Source organism: Hylaeus volcanicus, chromosome 7 (assembly GCF_026283585.1).
Source record: "Hylaeus volcanicus isolate JK05 chromosome 7, UHH_iyHylVolc1.0_haploid, whole genome shotgun sequence".
Classification (NCBI taxonomy): Eukaryota; Metazoa; Arthropoda; class Insecta; order Hymenoptera; family Colletidae; genus Hylaeus; species Hylaeus volcanicus.
In genome coordinates this window covers 16122780-16139052 of record NC_071982.1, presented here as the reverse complement: position 1 = coordinate 16139052, position 16273 = coordinate 16122780, and the positions used below count along the sequence as shown (strand labels likewise).

The 16273-nt window shown below is 42.6% G+C and overlaps 1 protein-coding gene and 1 long non-coding RNA gene across 5 annotated transcripts in view; one reads left to right on the top strand and one right to left on the bottom strand.

Moving 5' to 3' along the window:
• LOC128879985 (pikachurin-like) overlaps positions 1 to 16273 on the bottom strand; it is a 161032-nt gene that overhangs the window by 32812 nt on the left and 111947 nt on the right. For all 3 annotated transcript variants that reach the window (XM_054129583.1, XM_054129585.1, XM_054129584.1), the window contains exons 6-7: positions 9743 to 9944; positions 2245 to 2389 (exon numbers count right to left, since the gene is read on the bottom strand). In XM_054129583.1, the coding sequence (XP_053985558.1) occupies positions 2245 to 2389; positions 9743 to 9944 (347 nt within the window). The remainder of the gene's footprint in view (positions 1 to 2244; positions 2390 to 9742; positions 9945 to 16273) is intronic.
• LOC128879990 (uncharacterized) overlaps positions 1 to 16273 on the top strand; it is a 56132-nt gene that overhangs the window by 34160 nt on the left and 5699 nt on the right. The gene's annotated exons all lie outside the window — the stretch shown is intronic.

Below are 16273 nucleotides of genomic sequence, written 5' to 3'. Positions count from 1 at the left end.
TTAATCACGCCGGCACTTACTCGACTCGTTTTTTATTTCTAGCTGGGGTTTTCGCGACTCACAGGGTCGACGTTACCTTTGTCCCTCGCCTACCCCTTTTTTCCCACTTCTCCTTCAACCCCTCTTTTTTCCCTTCATTTTTACAAATGAGACGGAACGAAACGAAGCCATCCTCTTGTTCGCGGAAAAGTCTGAGGTAAGTCAATTTCGTCGCCCTTCGCCGTGCCATTCGCGATTATTTCTCTCCCACTTCCACATTTTTCCCCCTTCGACGTTTTCCCAACGATTTCTTCCCCGCGAAAGAGCGGACACCCTCGTTTCGTGCTCGATCAGGAGTTGGGAATTGTTTAGAAGTAGAAATAGAAAATGCAAGGATGTTTCTTGGATCGAAGAAGGATACCGAACGTCGCTAGGTTTAGTGTTAATTGGAAGACTTAAAAGATTTATTAAATGAAGACGATTCGCTTAAGTTTTAATTACATTGAATATAAATTTAAATATATTTTCAAGTCACTCGTTCTGTTTTTGGTATTGGAAATTCGGAGTTCCGGAATTTTTCCTCGTATTTTCATCGGAAGAGTGTTAAATATCGATTCCGCGTAAACAATTTCCCCTCGTTTCGATGACAAAACAATTTATCAGTTTTTATGTACATCGGCGAATAAACTGTTCTGCAGGCTGTTAACCGATCGACGGACGAACCGGATACGGTGGATTGTTGAAAACTACCACCCCAATTTTGTCAGTTTTAATACATCCTCGATGGGAGATCGCTCCTAAACTGGAAATCAATTTTCCAGTGAGAGGGAAACCGTGTCCACATCAATAAAAAAAAAAAAAAAAACATATACAAACGACAAAGAAAAAACTAAAATATATAACCGAAATTGTCCTCGTGTATTTATGTACAAATTAAATTCCCCCCCCCCCCCCCAACAGAAGAATTGAAGAAACATCATCGTTACCAAGTTATTTTATTATTTTCAATCAAAGCTTCGATCAAACCGCGAGGATTTGCCAAAACGAAATAACAAAAACAACCACATCCATTATTTCTCAACCCTCCCTGAACACAACCCTGCGCCGAACACAGCGGTAATTAACGTCGTAAAATTCGTTCCGAGCGTGTCTCGAGGAATAATCGCGAGGGCGTTTCGCGGCTCCGTCATTAAATGGACGATTTCCCCGTAAAATAACGTTTCCCCGAGAAACACGGATCGCGGACGGAATTGCATACAGGTGAATAACGATGACGTCGGGGTGCACCGAGGCAAGAATGCACGGGGAGTCGTGAAAAGGATTTGCTCGTCTCTAAAGACGTCAACCGGGGCTCGGAATTTTAAAGGGAAACGTCCGACGCGAGTACTGCTTCCACTTAACCGGCGGAAAATTATGCCAAGGGAAGCGAGCGCGTATGAAACGACGCCTCGTGTCGATTCCGGGACGCCTCGACGAGTCTTTTGTCGAAGCGGGAGATATTCGTGCACAGGGAAGAGCGTTCAAACGTGAAATTCATAATTCGTTATTATGTTCGAACGTGTTCGAACGTGAAATTCGTATTCGCCATTCATAAGACGTCGCGAGTTTGGGGATCGATTGCCATTACTTACCCCCGATACATCGGTTCAATGATCAGTACCAATGTAAGAATGTATCCTGATGCTTCTACTCTTACCAGCATATTCCTTCAAAGATAAACTAGACCTAGCGTAACTGTTCGGCAACTATGTACTAGGTCTACCGGAAAATTCTGTCCGTTTATAGAATAAAACAAAATAATAAATTTCTCATACCTTCGATAAATTTGATTGAATAATATAATTTTTATCATTACTTGTGACATTTTGCCAGCGTGATTGCAATTTGTATATCATTTTTAACGAATATGCGCGCGTTGAAACTTGTTGTAACTGGACAGAACTTTCCGGTAGACCTAATATCTCATTAATTTCATACAATTTCTGTCTGAATTATCTCAATTTCATCGTACACCTTAAACGTCCCTCTAACCTTTCAACCATTAACCCTTTAATCCCCTAACTTCCACTAATATTTTTTCCTTTCTTTTGTTAGAGTCCCCGTCGACAACTGTCGATTGCCGCAGCAATTACCTCGGATAGCGACGGTGCACCCCGAGAAATCTGTCGTGAGAAACGGATTTTGTCGATAAAGGGTCGTTTCTTTTCAACCCCGTCGCAGGAACGTACAGTTCGACGACGTTTCAGAGGGATAAGGTATCCTTACCTTCGATCTTCCCTCCACGCGTTTCTCTTGATTCAGCTGAATCCAAGCGTCCCATCGATGCCTGTAGACAGTCAGGGTATTCCATTCGTTCAGCCTCACTGTTTGCGTGCTCCTGACGGTGCCGACTCCGCTGCCGCAATCGAACCTTTGAACAAACAGGACGATTACGTCGACGTCGTTCTATCGTGTAATGCAACAAGCCTCTACAGCCGATACAATTGAAGAGGTTTAAAGGTTTTCCTCGATAAGTCGCGTGTTACTTTTTTGGTGTCCTTTTCGGTATCTGCTCTGCGACACGTCTGCTATTTTTGGATCGCGGGGAAGTATCTGGAGGAAGAGGTTATGGGTCAACGTAGGGAGCAGGAAGTGATGCTCTCTATTTTGTAACATTTAAAAAATAGGGGACGCTTTTAAATCAAATTTGACGTTAACTCTTGGGGGATACCATTTTTTCGACGGAAACTAGGAGCTCGAATAATCTTCAATTTTTGTTACAAAATCGTGGAGTACATTTTCTATATTTTAGTATTTTTTGAACTTCATAATATTAAGACGGTGTATTTTTTAGCCTTCCTAAATCCTGGACCATTTTTCGACTCAGGTGTAACATCAACCCTTAGGAGACACTATCGAATTTGTTGCTCGAGAACTACAACCAGGAGTAACGTTCACGTTTTAAGATACACGGTCGACTTTATTCCCTGGTTTTACGAAAAAGTACCCTGGGAGGTGCGAGCGTTCGACTGTGGTAATTCGAGGAACATAATTGCCGAGATAAATTGCGTCGAGTCGCGGCGAAAAACGGTCGCGTCAAACATGAAGTTAAAAAGCATTATCTATTAACTGTTCCGCAACGTCGACGTCAATCAGATGCGAACAGAGGGGATTAACGGACGCGACGCGAAAACGCTTGGAAATTCCGCCCACGTGAAAGAGAAATTCATCGAAACGAACGACACGATTCGACGCTGCAATTACTCCTTTATCGCGTGCCGGGATATAGATTCCGTGGATGGGGATGCTGCGCTCGGTTTCATCTCGCGATTTACTCCACTCTGACGATAAATCGACGTTTTGGGCTCGAGAGTGCGTCGAATTGGAAATTAAAGTACTCGGTAATGATTCTAGCTTTTATAGGTGATGGAGATATTTCGACTCGGATCTGTAGAATTTTTTGAAGGAAAACTAGAAACTCGAATAATTTTCAATTTTAGTACGAAGTTGTAAAGTATATTTCCCACAGTTTGACATTTTTTTAATTAAGAAATTGATTCCATTAAGTCCCGTTTGAAAAATTTGAATTCTGTGATACTCATATTCTATCCTAACAAATTTCAATTTAAAGAATGACTGAAACCAGCAATCTACCATAAGAGGTACGTGACTCGTGATTCGCGTGCAACTGTCTCGTTTGTTGACGCGCAACGCTGAAAGACGGTCATTAAAAAGTAATAAACGAATTAATCGTTACGTGTCCAAGGACATTAAAACGTCGAATTCCCTTTATTTCGTGCACGGTTTCATGAAAAGTATGCTCCATAAATTTTTCCACCGAAAGATCGAGTGCCAAGTCGTTGATAGCGAAAATGTCGAGGGAAGGTTAATAATTAAATTTACCCACCCGAGAATTATCCTGGTTAATTATTCTGGCCATGATTAAAGACTCCTACTAGCGTCCTGGTAAACGGGGCGTACAAGTGCCCCAAGGATCCCAGTTTATCACGTTGTCACGTAATAAAGTAATCTTCGCGTGCCATTAACCCCTTGAACTCGATTTAATTCCAGAAACTTTGTACCAGATATTCCCGTTCGCTTTTTGCAGATCATAGGTTGATATCATCTAATCCGATGCCATCTTCGTAGCTCTCTGGCTAAGTCGATAACAGCTTATGATTGCAACCCGTCTTTTATACCGTAGCGTATAACTGTTTTTATCTTTTTATGTATCTACGCTCCATTTCTATTTGCGTATAATCTTGGGTACGTCATAGACATATATTATTATTATCAATCTTAATCGTGGACGATGAATCAAAATTATCACAGGAAACGTTGCATTGCTTCCTTAATTTTTAATTCCAATTCCGCCACAGTTTCAGGTTTCTTGAATGCAGACTATGTACAGTTCAATCATGAATACTAATAGCATATTTTTCGACAAGAATGATTGGATATTGGATATTTTTGATTCCGAAATTCTTATAATTATAGACGTGGAATTATTGGGAGATGCAATTTAAGATACTGTGGCGAGGAAGTTTATTCTTAAAACTGTAGATAAAGAATTTAACCACGAATTAAGGATGACGGGGATGATTGAATTTCAAGTGCCGAGACAAAAATACAACGAGAAAATGTTCTAGAAATTTCGAATGAAGAATTTTATCGCAGGGTCAAAAGTCACCCTTTCCTTTTCTTCGGCCTGCTGTCAAATCTTCCCCCGCTTCGAGGGTTGAACCGATGAAATATAGTCTTGAAAATTCCCCTTAAAGGTTTGCTATGCTCTCCACAATAACTCGATCACCGTACACAGTCGTTTTAATTTCCTTCTCGGGTTTATTTCAGGCCCGCGAGACTGTCTAGTGGAAAGACAGAAAGTTCCACGCGTAGGGCGCTTAGTCGCGGCGCCAAGGGTCGGACTCTAACTTGCGGTAATTATCACTGTCGGCGAGGGGCGAGGGGTAAACGACATGGTAATGAGAAATTTTAACGAGTTGTGCCGAGTGCACCGTAAATCCTGCACAGTCGAAGTACGTAATTAATAGCACACCGCTCGCGGCACGCGCGCTACTTGGAAGTTTTCAGCCGCGCAGTTGGCGAATCGAAACTTGAGACTTAATGTTTTCCGGGGGTGAGCGTGGGTGGCACGGTGCGTTTCCCATGGGAGAGCTCGAGCAACGTCTACGCGCGTTTATCGCCGCTTCTTGCGTTGATACCCGCCTTCTACTTCGGTCCTATTGTAGAGAGCGCAACTTTGGGGAATCTTCAAGACTGTAAAGAGTGTTTACTCCTCGTTGGAATATTTGAGGATTTCGTCTCACGGCGAAAGCGAGACGAAACATTGAGCTTTGAGTTTCTAGTTCGATGTATATAAATTTCATAATATTTATTTCATCTATTAGAATCATTTTCAGATTATTATTTATTGTTTCATAATTCAAAAAATATATCCGTCGAGTAAGAAAGGGAAAAGTCGCTCGTGTTCCACTCGAAAACCGTTCAGCTCAACCCGAGGTGCAATTTTTCCAGGGCCGAGAAAGCCCCGCAAAATAATTGAGGACTCCCCGGAGGCGTATCGTGGGATCGCGACCCTGACCTTCTTACTGGCACGCTTTTTCGCGATCTCAACCCCGGCTGCACTTGACATTTTCACGACGTCGATGTGACATGTGTGAACGGGAGAAAGTCACGTTCGTAGGCTTCGAGCTCCATTGAGAGCAAAGAGTAGCCCGAATTAATCGTTTCTAGACTCGGTAAGTCCTTCGCGCGACATGCTTGATATTCTAATTGAAGGACTGGATTGTTGGTGCAGTAAACAATTCAATTTCCAAAACAGAATATCGCATCAGAATCTAACGGTTGGGTCAAATATCGATCCATCTCAGGAGTAGAGTAAATTATAATGACGTACACACATAGTTTGTAATACTACTTGTGAGACAGTTGGTCGAGACAGTGAATCCTTAGATAATACTCTATTTTGGGAAGTGAACTGTGTATTGACAAACAATACAATATGAAACCAAGCCACTGCCTTTATTCACCAAAGAATTCAAAAAACCCAAAATTGAACACTTTCCTGACACAAAACAGATCAATTTCCCTCCGCATCAAACCTCTCTAAATTCTCCTATCCAAGATCCTCTCATCTACCAAATATCGATAGCAGAAGAGGTCGAGAGTTAAACAGTTTCGTGGAAACACGGTGCGCGCACGTCGTTTCCTTCGAACAAAATCCTTTGGCCGGTTTCCAGGACCCAATTTCTATTTTTGTCCGGATCCCACGGCTCGCATGATATTACTTCCGTTCGAAGCGTAGCCTCGTCCCGTGTGTGTGTGTGTGTATGTGTGTATGTAACCGTTAGGCGGACATCCGTGTACGTGAATGTGATTCTTTGAGTTCTCGACGGGAGACTCGACGGAAAGACAGCCGCGACGGGATACGTGCACGCGGCTTAACCAGAGAAAAGGCTACTCAGATTGGACAGCTAAGCCGGAAAACCCGGGGCGAGATTTTGTTCCGTCGCTGAAAGCGAACGGTAACTACATACGTGTATAGGACAACGGTGGATACCTCTTTCAGAACGGCCCGCTCAGCGTGAAGATTTCATTTCGTTCGAAAGTACGCCGAGATTTACTGCTTTCACGCTGGGAAGCGTCGTTTAGTCGATATCTGGCATTATTAATAGGACCAGTGGGGGTAGGGGACGAGTCTACACTTTTCTATCAGCTATGAAATATCATACAAGTCTTAATTTAAACGCGATTGCGATAGATAAAATAAATATTTCCTAACAAAACACCATAAAAATAAACAAATATTACTAAATTCAATCACACGTCCGACCAAAGGGAGCATCTACTAAAAGTCCTACAGGAAATCTCCGTGAACCTTTTTGGAAAATTCTTGGCAGTGTAACGCAGCGCGCAATGTCGGAGCAATGAATTGCGTATACAAAACGATCGCGTTGATTTTAATCAAATAGCAACGCGGCGGCAACAGAAACGACAGCGAGTTTTACCAGCTTTTCCAGAAGTTAAGGTATTTGGGTTTCCAATTTCCTGCGCTCTTTGAGCTCAAAAACACGCTTCCCGGCGGTCGCGTCCAACTTTTCAATTTATGGCGCTGTTGTAGGTAGGAAAGGGATCGGGGAAGGACAGGATTATTTTCAGGCACGTCTACGGCTCGTTAATGCATAAACGCTACCGCGTCGAGGTCTGCTTAACGGAACAACAAATCCCCCTCGGCCAATCGTTTAGCGTACGGTTAATGAATTATGGAAACGAAACCGTGGAACAATGAACGATTATCCCTGGCAGTATTGAATAAATTACATCCACGACCAGAGGGTTTTTCTATGGCGACCGGATTTCGTACGTTTTAAACGGGTCATCTCTGTAATTAACTACGTATTCCAGTCGTCGAACGAGTTTCTCCACTCTTGTCTTAGAGGGAAATATAGGAAAGTCAACGATCGACGGAATTAAAATTAACGGGGTAGTCTAGAACTTTCGAAATATCGATCTTCTTTTGCATCTTCTCAAAGTGATGGAAATACTCATTTCCAATAGGGAATTTCCATTCGAAATAAAAAAAAAAATAATATTCCAGCCAATATTCTCCTCAGGGGCTGTAGCTATGTTTGATTGAACAATATAGCTACAGTACGGGCTTAGCGATCCCGAGGTACCCGAGCTATAGGGGGAAGAGGACACTGAGCCCCAACAAACACGTAAAAGTATGTAACGTAAGAAGTTACGGATTAACGAAAAAAATGTAAAAGTAATATGAAAAAAAAGACCGGATCATTAAGTGCAATAATCGATATAAAACAGATTACCTACCCTTATAAAATATAGGAACAAACAAATTCACCCCCGACATTATCATAAATATTAAAGTTCACCTGTGTCCTCTAATATTCCACTTCGGCAACATTTGTCAGGCCCTCAAGAACCACCAGAAGAATATTTTCCTCGGCCGAAGGAATTACTGTAATGAAAATTTGGCGAAGGGTGGAAACGATAAGACAAACGAAGCACGCTTTGGGCACTCGACACGTCGACGGGCGAACTTTTCGCGTCGCGATACTTTGCAGATTCATAAATCGGCCGGCAGTCCCGCCGGTAGTCACGGGTTATTAAGCTGTAAACGAAAAATTAGCTCCCGACTGGAATTCTTAATTAATGACCACGTCAAACCCTCGCTTGAAGGACCGTCGGGGTACGTTACCGGGGCTAAAGTGTCGTGTAAAAGTTCTCCAGCGAAACTTCGCAGTTTTCCTCCTTCCCCTTGTGTTAGGAAAATATACTGCCAACGAAGTTCATTTACGCGATACTTTATCGGAGCTCTACGGCCAACTTGCCGTGAAACTTAAATTCATTTACGTGACCATCGAGGACCACTATCGGTTTCCGTCAAGCATGCTTTCGGTGCGCGCTTGTTGTGGCGGTACACTTTCAGTCGCGAATGACGGAGGAAGAAAGAGTATTTTATAATATACAACATATTTCAGTTGATAAGGTACTTAAAGATGAAATCAGAATATCGTTGGGTACCTTGATTTTCGTAGGATTATTAAAATATTGATACGGTGGATTGGGTAGTTGGAAAATAGGTGGAAGTAGTATAGGACCGTGTGTGACCAGACAACGCGTGGCCAGATAGATAGTATACAGTTCGCATCTGACATCAGGACACAGTATACGACCACATGTCTTAAGAGAAGTGGTGTAGAATTATATATGGACGAGCCAAGGGATAGTACAGGGATGAATGCAATCGAACGAGGGGAATAGAGATGTATACAGTCAGACAAGGAGAACACAAGTGAATGTATACAGATAATACAAATGGTTACAGTAGCCAGTCAGACAGTAAGGCTAGACATTCTGCGTAATCAGTCGTGGAAATTCAGAATCGATAGCTAGTCATACAAGGAGAATAGATATGTATATAATCAGACAAGTAGAATAGAAATGATTGTAAACAGATTATACGAATAATTGCAGTAGCCAGGCAGACAGTAAGGATAGATATTCTAAATATTCACACATGAAAAATAGTGGCAGTACTAGTCGAACAAGGAGAATAGGCGTGCATGTAGTCAGACAATGGGAACAGGTGTAATTTCTAACTGGACAGAGAGGATAGACGTTCCTACGTAGTTAGATATGGAAAATAGAAACAGTACTTAGACATACAGGCAGAATAGGCGTGTACGTGGTCGGATAAGGAGAATTCGTGGAAAGCTGCCAGGGGCATAATTCGGTGTTGCCCGCGGCAAACAGTGGAGCTCGTTATATCTTTCCGATCGATCGACTTCGAGCGCGTCGTCCTCGATTTTAGGCGAGGCGCGTTTACCGAAGGGAAACTTCGAATTCAATTCGTTCTTTCGAGAGTTTGCGCGAACCTGGGCGTGATGGGATTCATGGGGATCGAGGAAGCTCTGATTAGTTGCACGAAACAAATCGAAGACTATAATATTGTTTTCTTGGGAAAAGATTCAATGATAAAGTTCACTTTTTGTGGAATAAAGTAGACTTTAACAAAAATAATTGAAACTCAGGCTCGAATAAATATATTGTCTTTAAAAACAGTACACAGCGGTCGATCCGATATTCTAGCGCATAAATTTAACGAAACGTGTATTCTAAAACCTGTGTACGTTTCAATTTGGTATCGTGAATACGCGAAACAATTCATCTTTCGATTTCGCCATGATACAATTCTCGATACGACTGCAACACGCGAACGTTCAAGGCGTGATATGGTTACCTAAATTCGATGAAACCGTGATGCAGTATCAAGGCCATGAAGTCACCCTGAAGATCGTCCCTCTCCCCAGCGAGGAGCAGAATTCCGTCCCACGCCTCGGGCCGGAATTCCAATTCTAATTGGACGTGCTTGTAAGCGGCCTTTAAAGCGGGAAACGCCAGCCAGCCGGAGCCCGTGAAACGGGGCGATCTCACCTCAGCCTCTGCAAGCAAAAATTACCATCGTTAAGGGACGGGGGGGAGGGGGGGGGGGCTCATTATTATTGCTATTGTACATCGGGGCGTGACGGTTAGCGCCGCTGTAACGCCCCTGATAAATTGTACAATTCGCAGAGGATTACACGCTCTATCTTTGCGAGGTGTTTCGCGATTTTATCGATCCACGCGGTCCAGCAATTTAACAACAATTCAATTTGCTTTCGCTAGGTATCTTTATCGCGTCGATGTTGCTTTTGAGGGGATATTTACTTTAACACGTTGACTGCCACGCAAATATTCTTTAAAGTTTCTACTAAAATGAAATGTTATTTAAACTATTGGAGACTGCATAATCAAACGTTTATCGTCGTATTTAGTCTTGTAATTTCATGAAAATTCATGAATTTGGTTTAAATTCGTTTCCTTTGATGCTTGACATTCGGAATTAATTTCGTTAGTTCTTTAGTGGAAAGCACCGTCACCCACGTGTGGGTGACATGGCGATCAACGTGTTGAAGTGAAAGAAACTATATATCTTATCATGTAAAGAGTGTAACATTTTATTGTTCACATTTCATTTACATTTACATTTATGCACATTTTCGTGGATTCCCTCGCGTCTTCGCTTGCCATAAATGTTTAAGCATCCGCAGTCTAGTTTAACCCTTTCACTCCAGAATTATTTTTTGTCTCGTACTTTTTAATCGCTACGTCACGTATCAGGGTAGGTTTTTTTCAGAGAAAAGTGACTCCGTTTCCCGTTCGGTGCCTTCACCGAGGAAACGAAGAGATATGGTTAAAGTCAAGGGTGGAGCGGAGAAGGAGAGGGACAGACAGGAAGCTGGGAATCGAGGATGCCAGGAACGTGCGAGGCTTAAGGAACATCACTTACCTTTGGCGATGTAGAGCCGACTATCAGTCAGGGAAACGGTACACGGGAGAAGAAGGGCCCTGCTCGTAGTACACGCGAGCATAAGGGCGGCGATATATCAGACTGAGGAAAGGAACGAGACTTGCGCCTGGGAACGGAGCAACACCTACTGATCGACGTGACTGGTCGAATAATAAAGCGACCGACCACTGATCGTATGGCCAATGCTTTATTCGAATCACTGGTGATGCATAAAAGCAGTCAGATAATCTTCAATCTTCTGGTTTTTGACGAATCAATTTTTATTAATCGAAGTGAGGATAATTCCTTGTTTAGAAATCGTGGATACAGAAATTTCATTTGTAGGAGGCCATTTAAAATCAGAAGCTAGGTTAAATTGCCCGAGTACTTCCACGCCCCTCCACTTCCAAGACTCCTCGCCTCGAATTATCCACCCAGATTAAAATTCCTCGACCAATATCACCCTAAAAATTGCTCCAAGAACCCACTTTTAACACTTACACAAAACATTCCTGTACCACCAAAAAAAAAAAAATTCCCAAACACCGGTACAATTTTAACCCCTACGTGTGCCCACTTTAAATAAACGTGCAAGCTGCCGTGGCGTGAAAAGGAGGGGTACTTGGCATGATTCAAACTCTGGGGAAGCGACCTTGACCAAAATTCCCTGCTCCAGCCACAGAATACCCTTCGCACGGCTCGGATTCGAGCAAAGTATAGCCAAACGTTTCAGGACCATCGTGTATGCGCAACGCGGCGCGTAACGAACCGGAAAATCGTGTTGTTTGTATTACCAGGAGGGAGGGAGGGAGCAAAAAATCAGCGGCATCATTTCCCAGGAACAGGCATTGGTGTTCTTCTTCCACCGTTTTGTCGGTCAGCCTTCATTACCGCGATGAATCCAGGTCGGGGTTCGTGGCTTACATTTTTAATCGTCTCTGCGTCGATCGCAGGCGACGTGACGGTATAATAAATGAAATCGTTAGTACTAATTTGGTGAGTGGAATTAATTAGCTCTTGAAACAGTAGCCGATCATGGCGATAAAAATAAAATCAAATCGGTTCATTAGTGGGGCTGAGTGTAGATAGTCAGTTGGAAACAAAGGCTTCTTTGGAAATTAATTTTAAGGAAAGGAGTGACAGTCTTGACCTTTCCTTTTAGGTAGTGTTTGTGTGTACCTTAGAAGTTCGAAAAATATTTTTTTTTAAGGTAGTGTACCGAGTTCAGGGTGGAACAGAATTGGAGACAATGATTCTTTGACGTTTCAACCCCTGGTGCAGGCCCTCGAGAGGCGAATAAACAGGAATAGAGTTACGTTGGGTGTCCACTCGACAGATTTTCCCTCGAGAGCTGCTATCGAGAATAAGAGGTCTTTTGCACGAGTAAACGAAAGAGCCTCCATGTGCTGTAAGTTGCCTCGACGCTACTGAAATCTGTCTCCACTGGACCTGAGTCCTAGTCTTGCACTATTCTTGGGATTGCTTTTAGTACTCATACTGTGTGGATTAATAAGTATAAATAATATTTATCAAGGTTTAAGGTAATTCTCTCAAGAAACGTTCTTCCTTCAGAAATCAGACCACTCAAGCCCTCGACGTTTTATTAAAATAAAACGAACAGTAAATTATCATTCACTCTCAAAATATCCCTAAAACGAAGGAACGCAGTGCCCACGAAACTCGGGATATGCGAGAGCTCCGAGTACACGAACCAGTGTTCTGTTGTCTACACCTGATCAACCGCTATCGTACCAAACGCAACGGTATATTAATCCGAAATAGCGAGGTACAACGGAGGTCCAATCGAGCGAAAAGGGATCGACGTCCGCGACCCCGACGCCTGGGCGTGTCGTGTGCAGGCACGAATGCGTCCGTCGGCCGTCACGTATAACCGCAATGCACTTCCGATCGTGCCGTTGCATTTTTATCGCTCGCGACGGAATGGATACGGCTTGCTCGTGGCTCGTCACACGCGAATTTATCCGTGGAATTAGCGCGACGCGACAGAATACACAGTTGGTTCCATCGTTTATACAAATTAGCACGAAATGGATTCTTGTCGCTTGGTAGCAATCTCTTTTACTTTGTCTCAAGCTCAGGAGAGACATGTGATAATTTGAGAGGGAAGTAGTGTTCTCGTCAGGAATTACGAGATTTATATGATAGAATTTACGGTAAAGTGTTTTTAGGACAGGTCTAGCTAATAAAATGCAATGTCCTCCTTTACTTTTTGAAAACCCTCAAAGCAGTGGACCTTCTCCAAATAAATGATCGACCATACTTCGGTAAACCTTCCCCTAAATTATGACAAATGCCACAGCTATCTCAAAGAAACCCGTATCAAATGGACTCGACATTCACCGGTGATAAAGCGTTTTTCATCAATTCCCTTCGCCATGAAAGGGTTAAGGAGGTAAAAAGGGGGTCGAGAAGAAAGCACAGTTATTAGCATATTCGTGTCGTAGGACGTCGCGACAGAGCGTAAGCAGTAGAATCTCCGCTGCAGACGCCCGGAGGCCTTTTGAAGCTTCCCAATTTGCATAAAGGCACGCCCCGAATGGTAAAACGATCAATCAAGTCACCGCGCGGAACAAGCATCGTCCTTTCAGTGCTGGCAGCGACGATCGTTCACCAAAATCTCGCGAAAGCTCCTCAGTCTGGTTCTGATCGACTGCAACCTGCGTCATACTCGGTTCGAGTATGCCTCGCTGAATCTTAAATTGACCGCGCTTTCGCGACTGGAATCATATTAGTCGGTTAAAGCTTCTGCTTTTGTGCGCTTTGCCATAGACCAGCGGTGCGCAACCTTATTCGTTAGAGAACTAATTTCTTCACGAGTCAAGACAATTGACGCTTTAAATATTTAGAGCGTCTATTCGTTAACAGCTCACGAACTCTTAAAGTAGAATCCGTATTTTTCTAAACAGTTGTTCAAGGAGAGGTTTTGGAGTGATCCAGATGGTCATATAAACGACTCCTTGGGAACGTTTATCCTCCGATCGTTAAAAGCTCGCGAGTTTTTAACGAATATAAAAAAATAATTAGAGAAGAGTCGTTGTTTCCTCTATAGACTATTATATTTTGTTCGTGACGTTTGTTTTCCAACGTGACAATCTGCGAATGTGAGATACTTTATAAATTATCCCCTCAGAGCTTCGGATTTTCTTTTGACTTTATTTCACCTTGTTCACCATGTTGAACAAGGTTGCACTTTGTGCACCACTGCCCTAGAACAACGGGTCGCGCGTGTCGGCCACTTTGCATGCAAATAGAAGACTGTAGGTTCGCCCGTTGCCAACGCGGACCGAATTCTTCCTTTTTCGCCTCTAACGGAGGATAACGCAGAAATTAAGACGCGAATTTCAGAGTTTCAGCTCGTTTCGCCACTACGAACTCGTTAACGAACAACGCGACGCGAGTGTCGGCGCATAAAACTATAAGACGGAGCACGCCTGAGTTGGGCGAGCTTTACTACGTATAAGGAATAAAAATCCCAGATTTACTCGTGGGAGCAAAAACAAACGGATCCATCGGCTGATGTTCTCACGCAAACTTCTGCGTCAGGGTGAGCAGCTATGAGGCAGATTCATCGTTTTTATAGAACTAGAATTTTTATCCGTTAGCCTGATTTAAATTAGTAGGGATAATATTTGTAATTTCTCGTAGAGAATAAAATTATGACCAAATTTCCCGAATATTCCCGTGGCACCCTTTGTATCGAAGGCTTATCGAATAGCTGCTATCAAACTTTCGAAATGGACTCGGCGAGCCAGAATGCCATGGGGATTTCGCTGCATGGAAACTTGTCCATTGCGACACTCTTCCGTTTGGCGTGGCTTGCAAATCTTCAGGCGCGATAAATCGCGCCTCCGCGGTCCTGAGCAGCTGAAGTGGTTAATTGAGGCCTCGGAGAGGAAACTGGTTCTGGCGGCCAGCCAAAGTGACTGATCATACACGTAGAACAGAAAGACGGAGGTTGGTGATCCCGTCCCCGCGATGATTTATATCGTACGATCATATCTGAATTGTTCGAAAAATAGTTTGCTAAATGGAATGTCTTTTTATATTGCTCGAATATTGTCGAATATTTTCAGGGTTAGTAGTTGACGCATGGATACAAAAAATATCTGCGGGCTCGCGAAGACGCTTAAGAGTGTGCTCCACTTTGAGGATGGTTTCCAAGCGAAACGTGTAGCGGCAATTTAACCGAGTGATCTTATTTGCCTGAGAAGTGTCGGTTGAATATAAGAATCCGAGGAATGGCTTCGGGAAGCATATTTTTATCGAATAAAACTGCTGTACAAATTGAGAGAAATGCCTCGGAGGTAGGGCGAGATCGAAGAAACGCTGAGGGAGGGAAATTAGAACGTGAATTTTGCAGAGGTGAAAATATTATAAGATTTTACTCTGCCGGTAAGCTGATTACTGGTAAAGCCGTCGATTCAAAGCTGACGGATTGCCCTAACATCATCGAACATACAAAATTCTAAGATAATAATAATTTCTGAGAAGAAATTCTTTTCACCAAGGTAAATGCACTTCTGTTTGCACAAAAAATAATACTCAGAATTTTGTATGATAATTTATGGATAAATGGGGATGTTTACTTATTTTTAAGAGTATTTGTTAAGAGATGACAAAACTTCACGGATATACATTAAAGTAGCTTAGAGGAACTCTGACTCGAGCGAGGAAGTATCGATTTAATGCATCGTGTAATCGTATATAATGCGAGGTTTATCGAAAATTATGGCACGTACTGCGTGGTTTCGAGGCGGTTGCGGTACATGAAAATACGAGCTTAACATGCTCACCCAAGAACGGGGGAACAGGTTCCACGCAACTGATAAGAAGGTTCTCGCGTAAAGTCACATTTGCATGCGTGCAATAACGCGTGGAATTTAAAGCAGCTTAAAATAATGCTTTTTTAACATGTTAACAGGCGAGCAGTTTTCCGGTAGATAATCTGAAATATGCAAGTCTCCTGTTTTGTTTATCAAATATCTAAACATGGTTACAAAAATACATTTAAATATTTTACAACGATTTCACGTGGTTATCAGGCGATTAATTTGCACGAGTGACATCTAAATTTACATTTTTCTTTGCGTGCTATTTTATGAAAGGAAAAACAAAATACTTTAATCTATAATGCGAAGTTATGCGTATAATTACAACAATTTTATAATTACAAAACATATCGAAGAATACAAAATTAAATAATGATAAATAATAATTGGGGGTTGATTTGTATTAGAGACTATTAATGCGTTGGCATTTCACCTGTTTGGTTGTAAACAATTGTTCTTGACACGCGAGGGGATTCCCTGACGCGATTAATCAAGGCTCAGTCGCGGTTACGTTACAGAAAGGTGAGGTAATTCGGTGTAATTCCGGAAAGTCTGGAAAAATTAATTATAAAGAGACGCCAGTACGTAAATT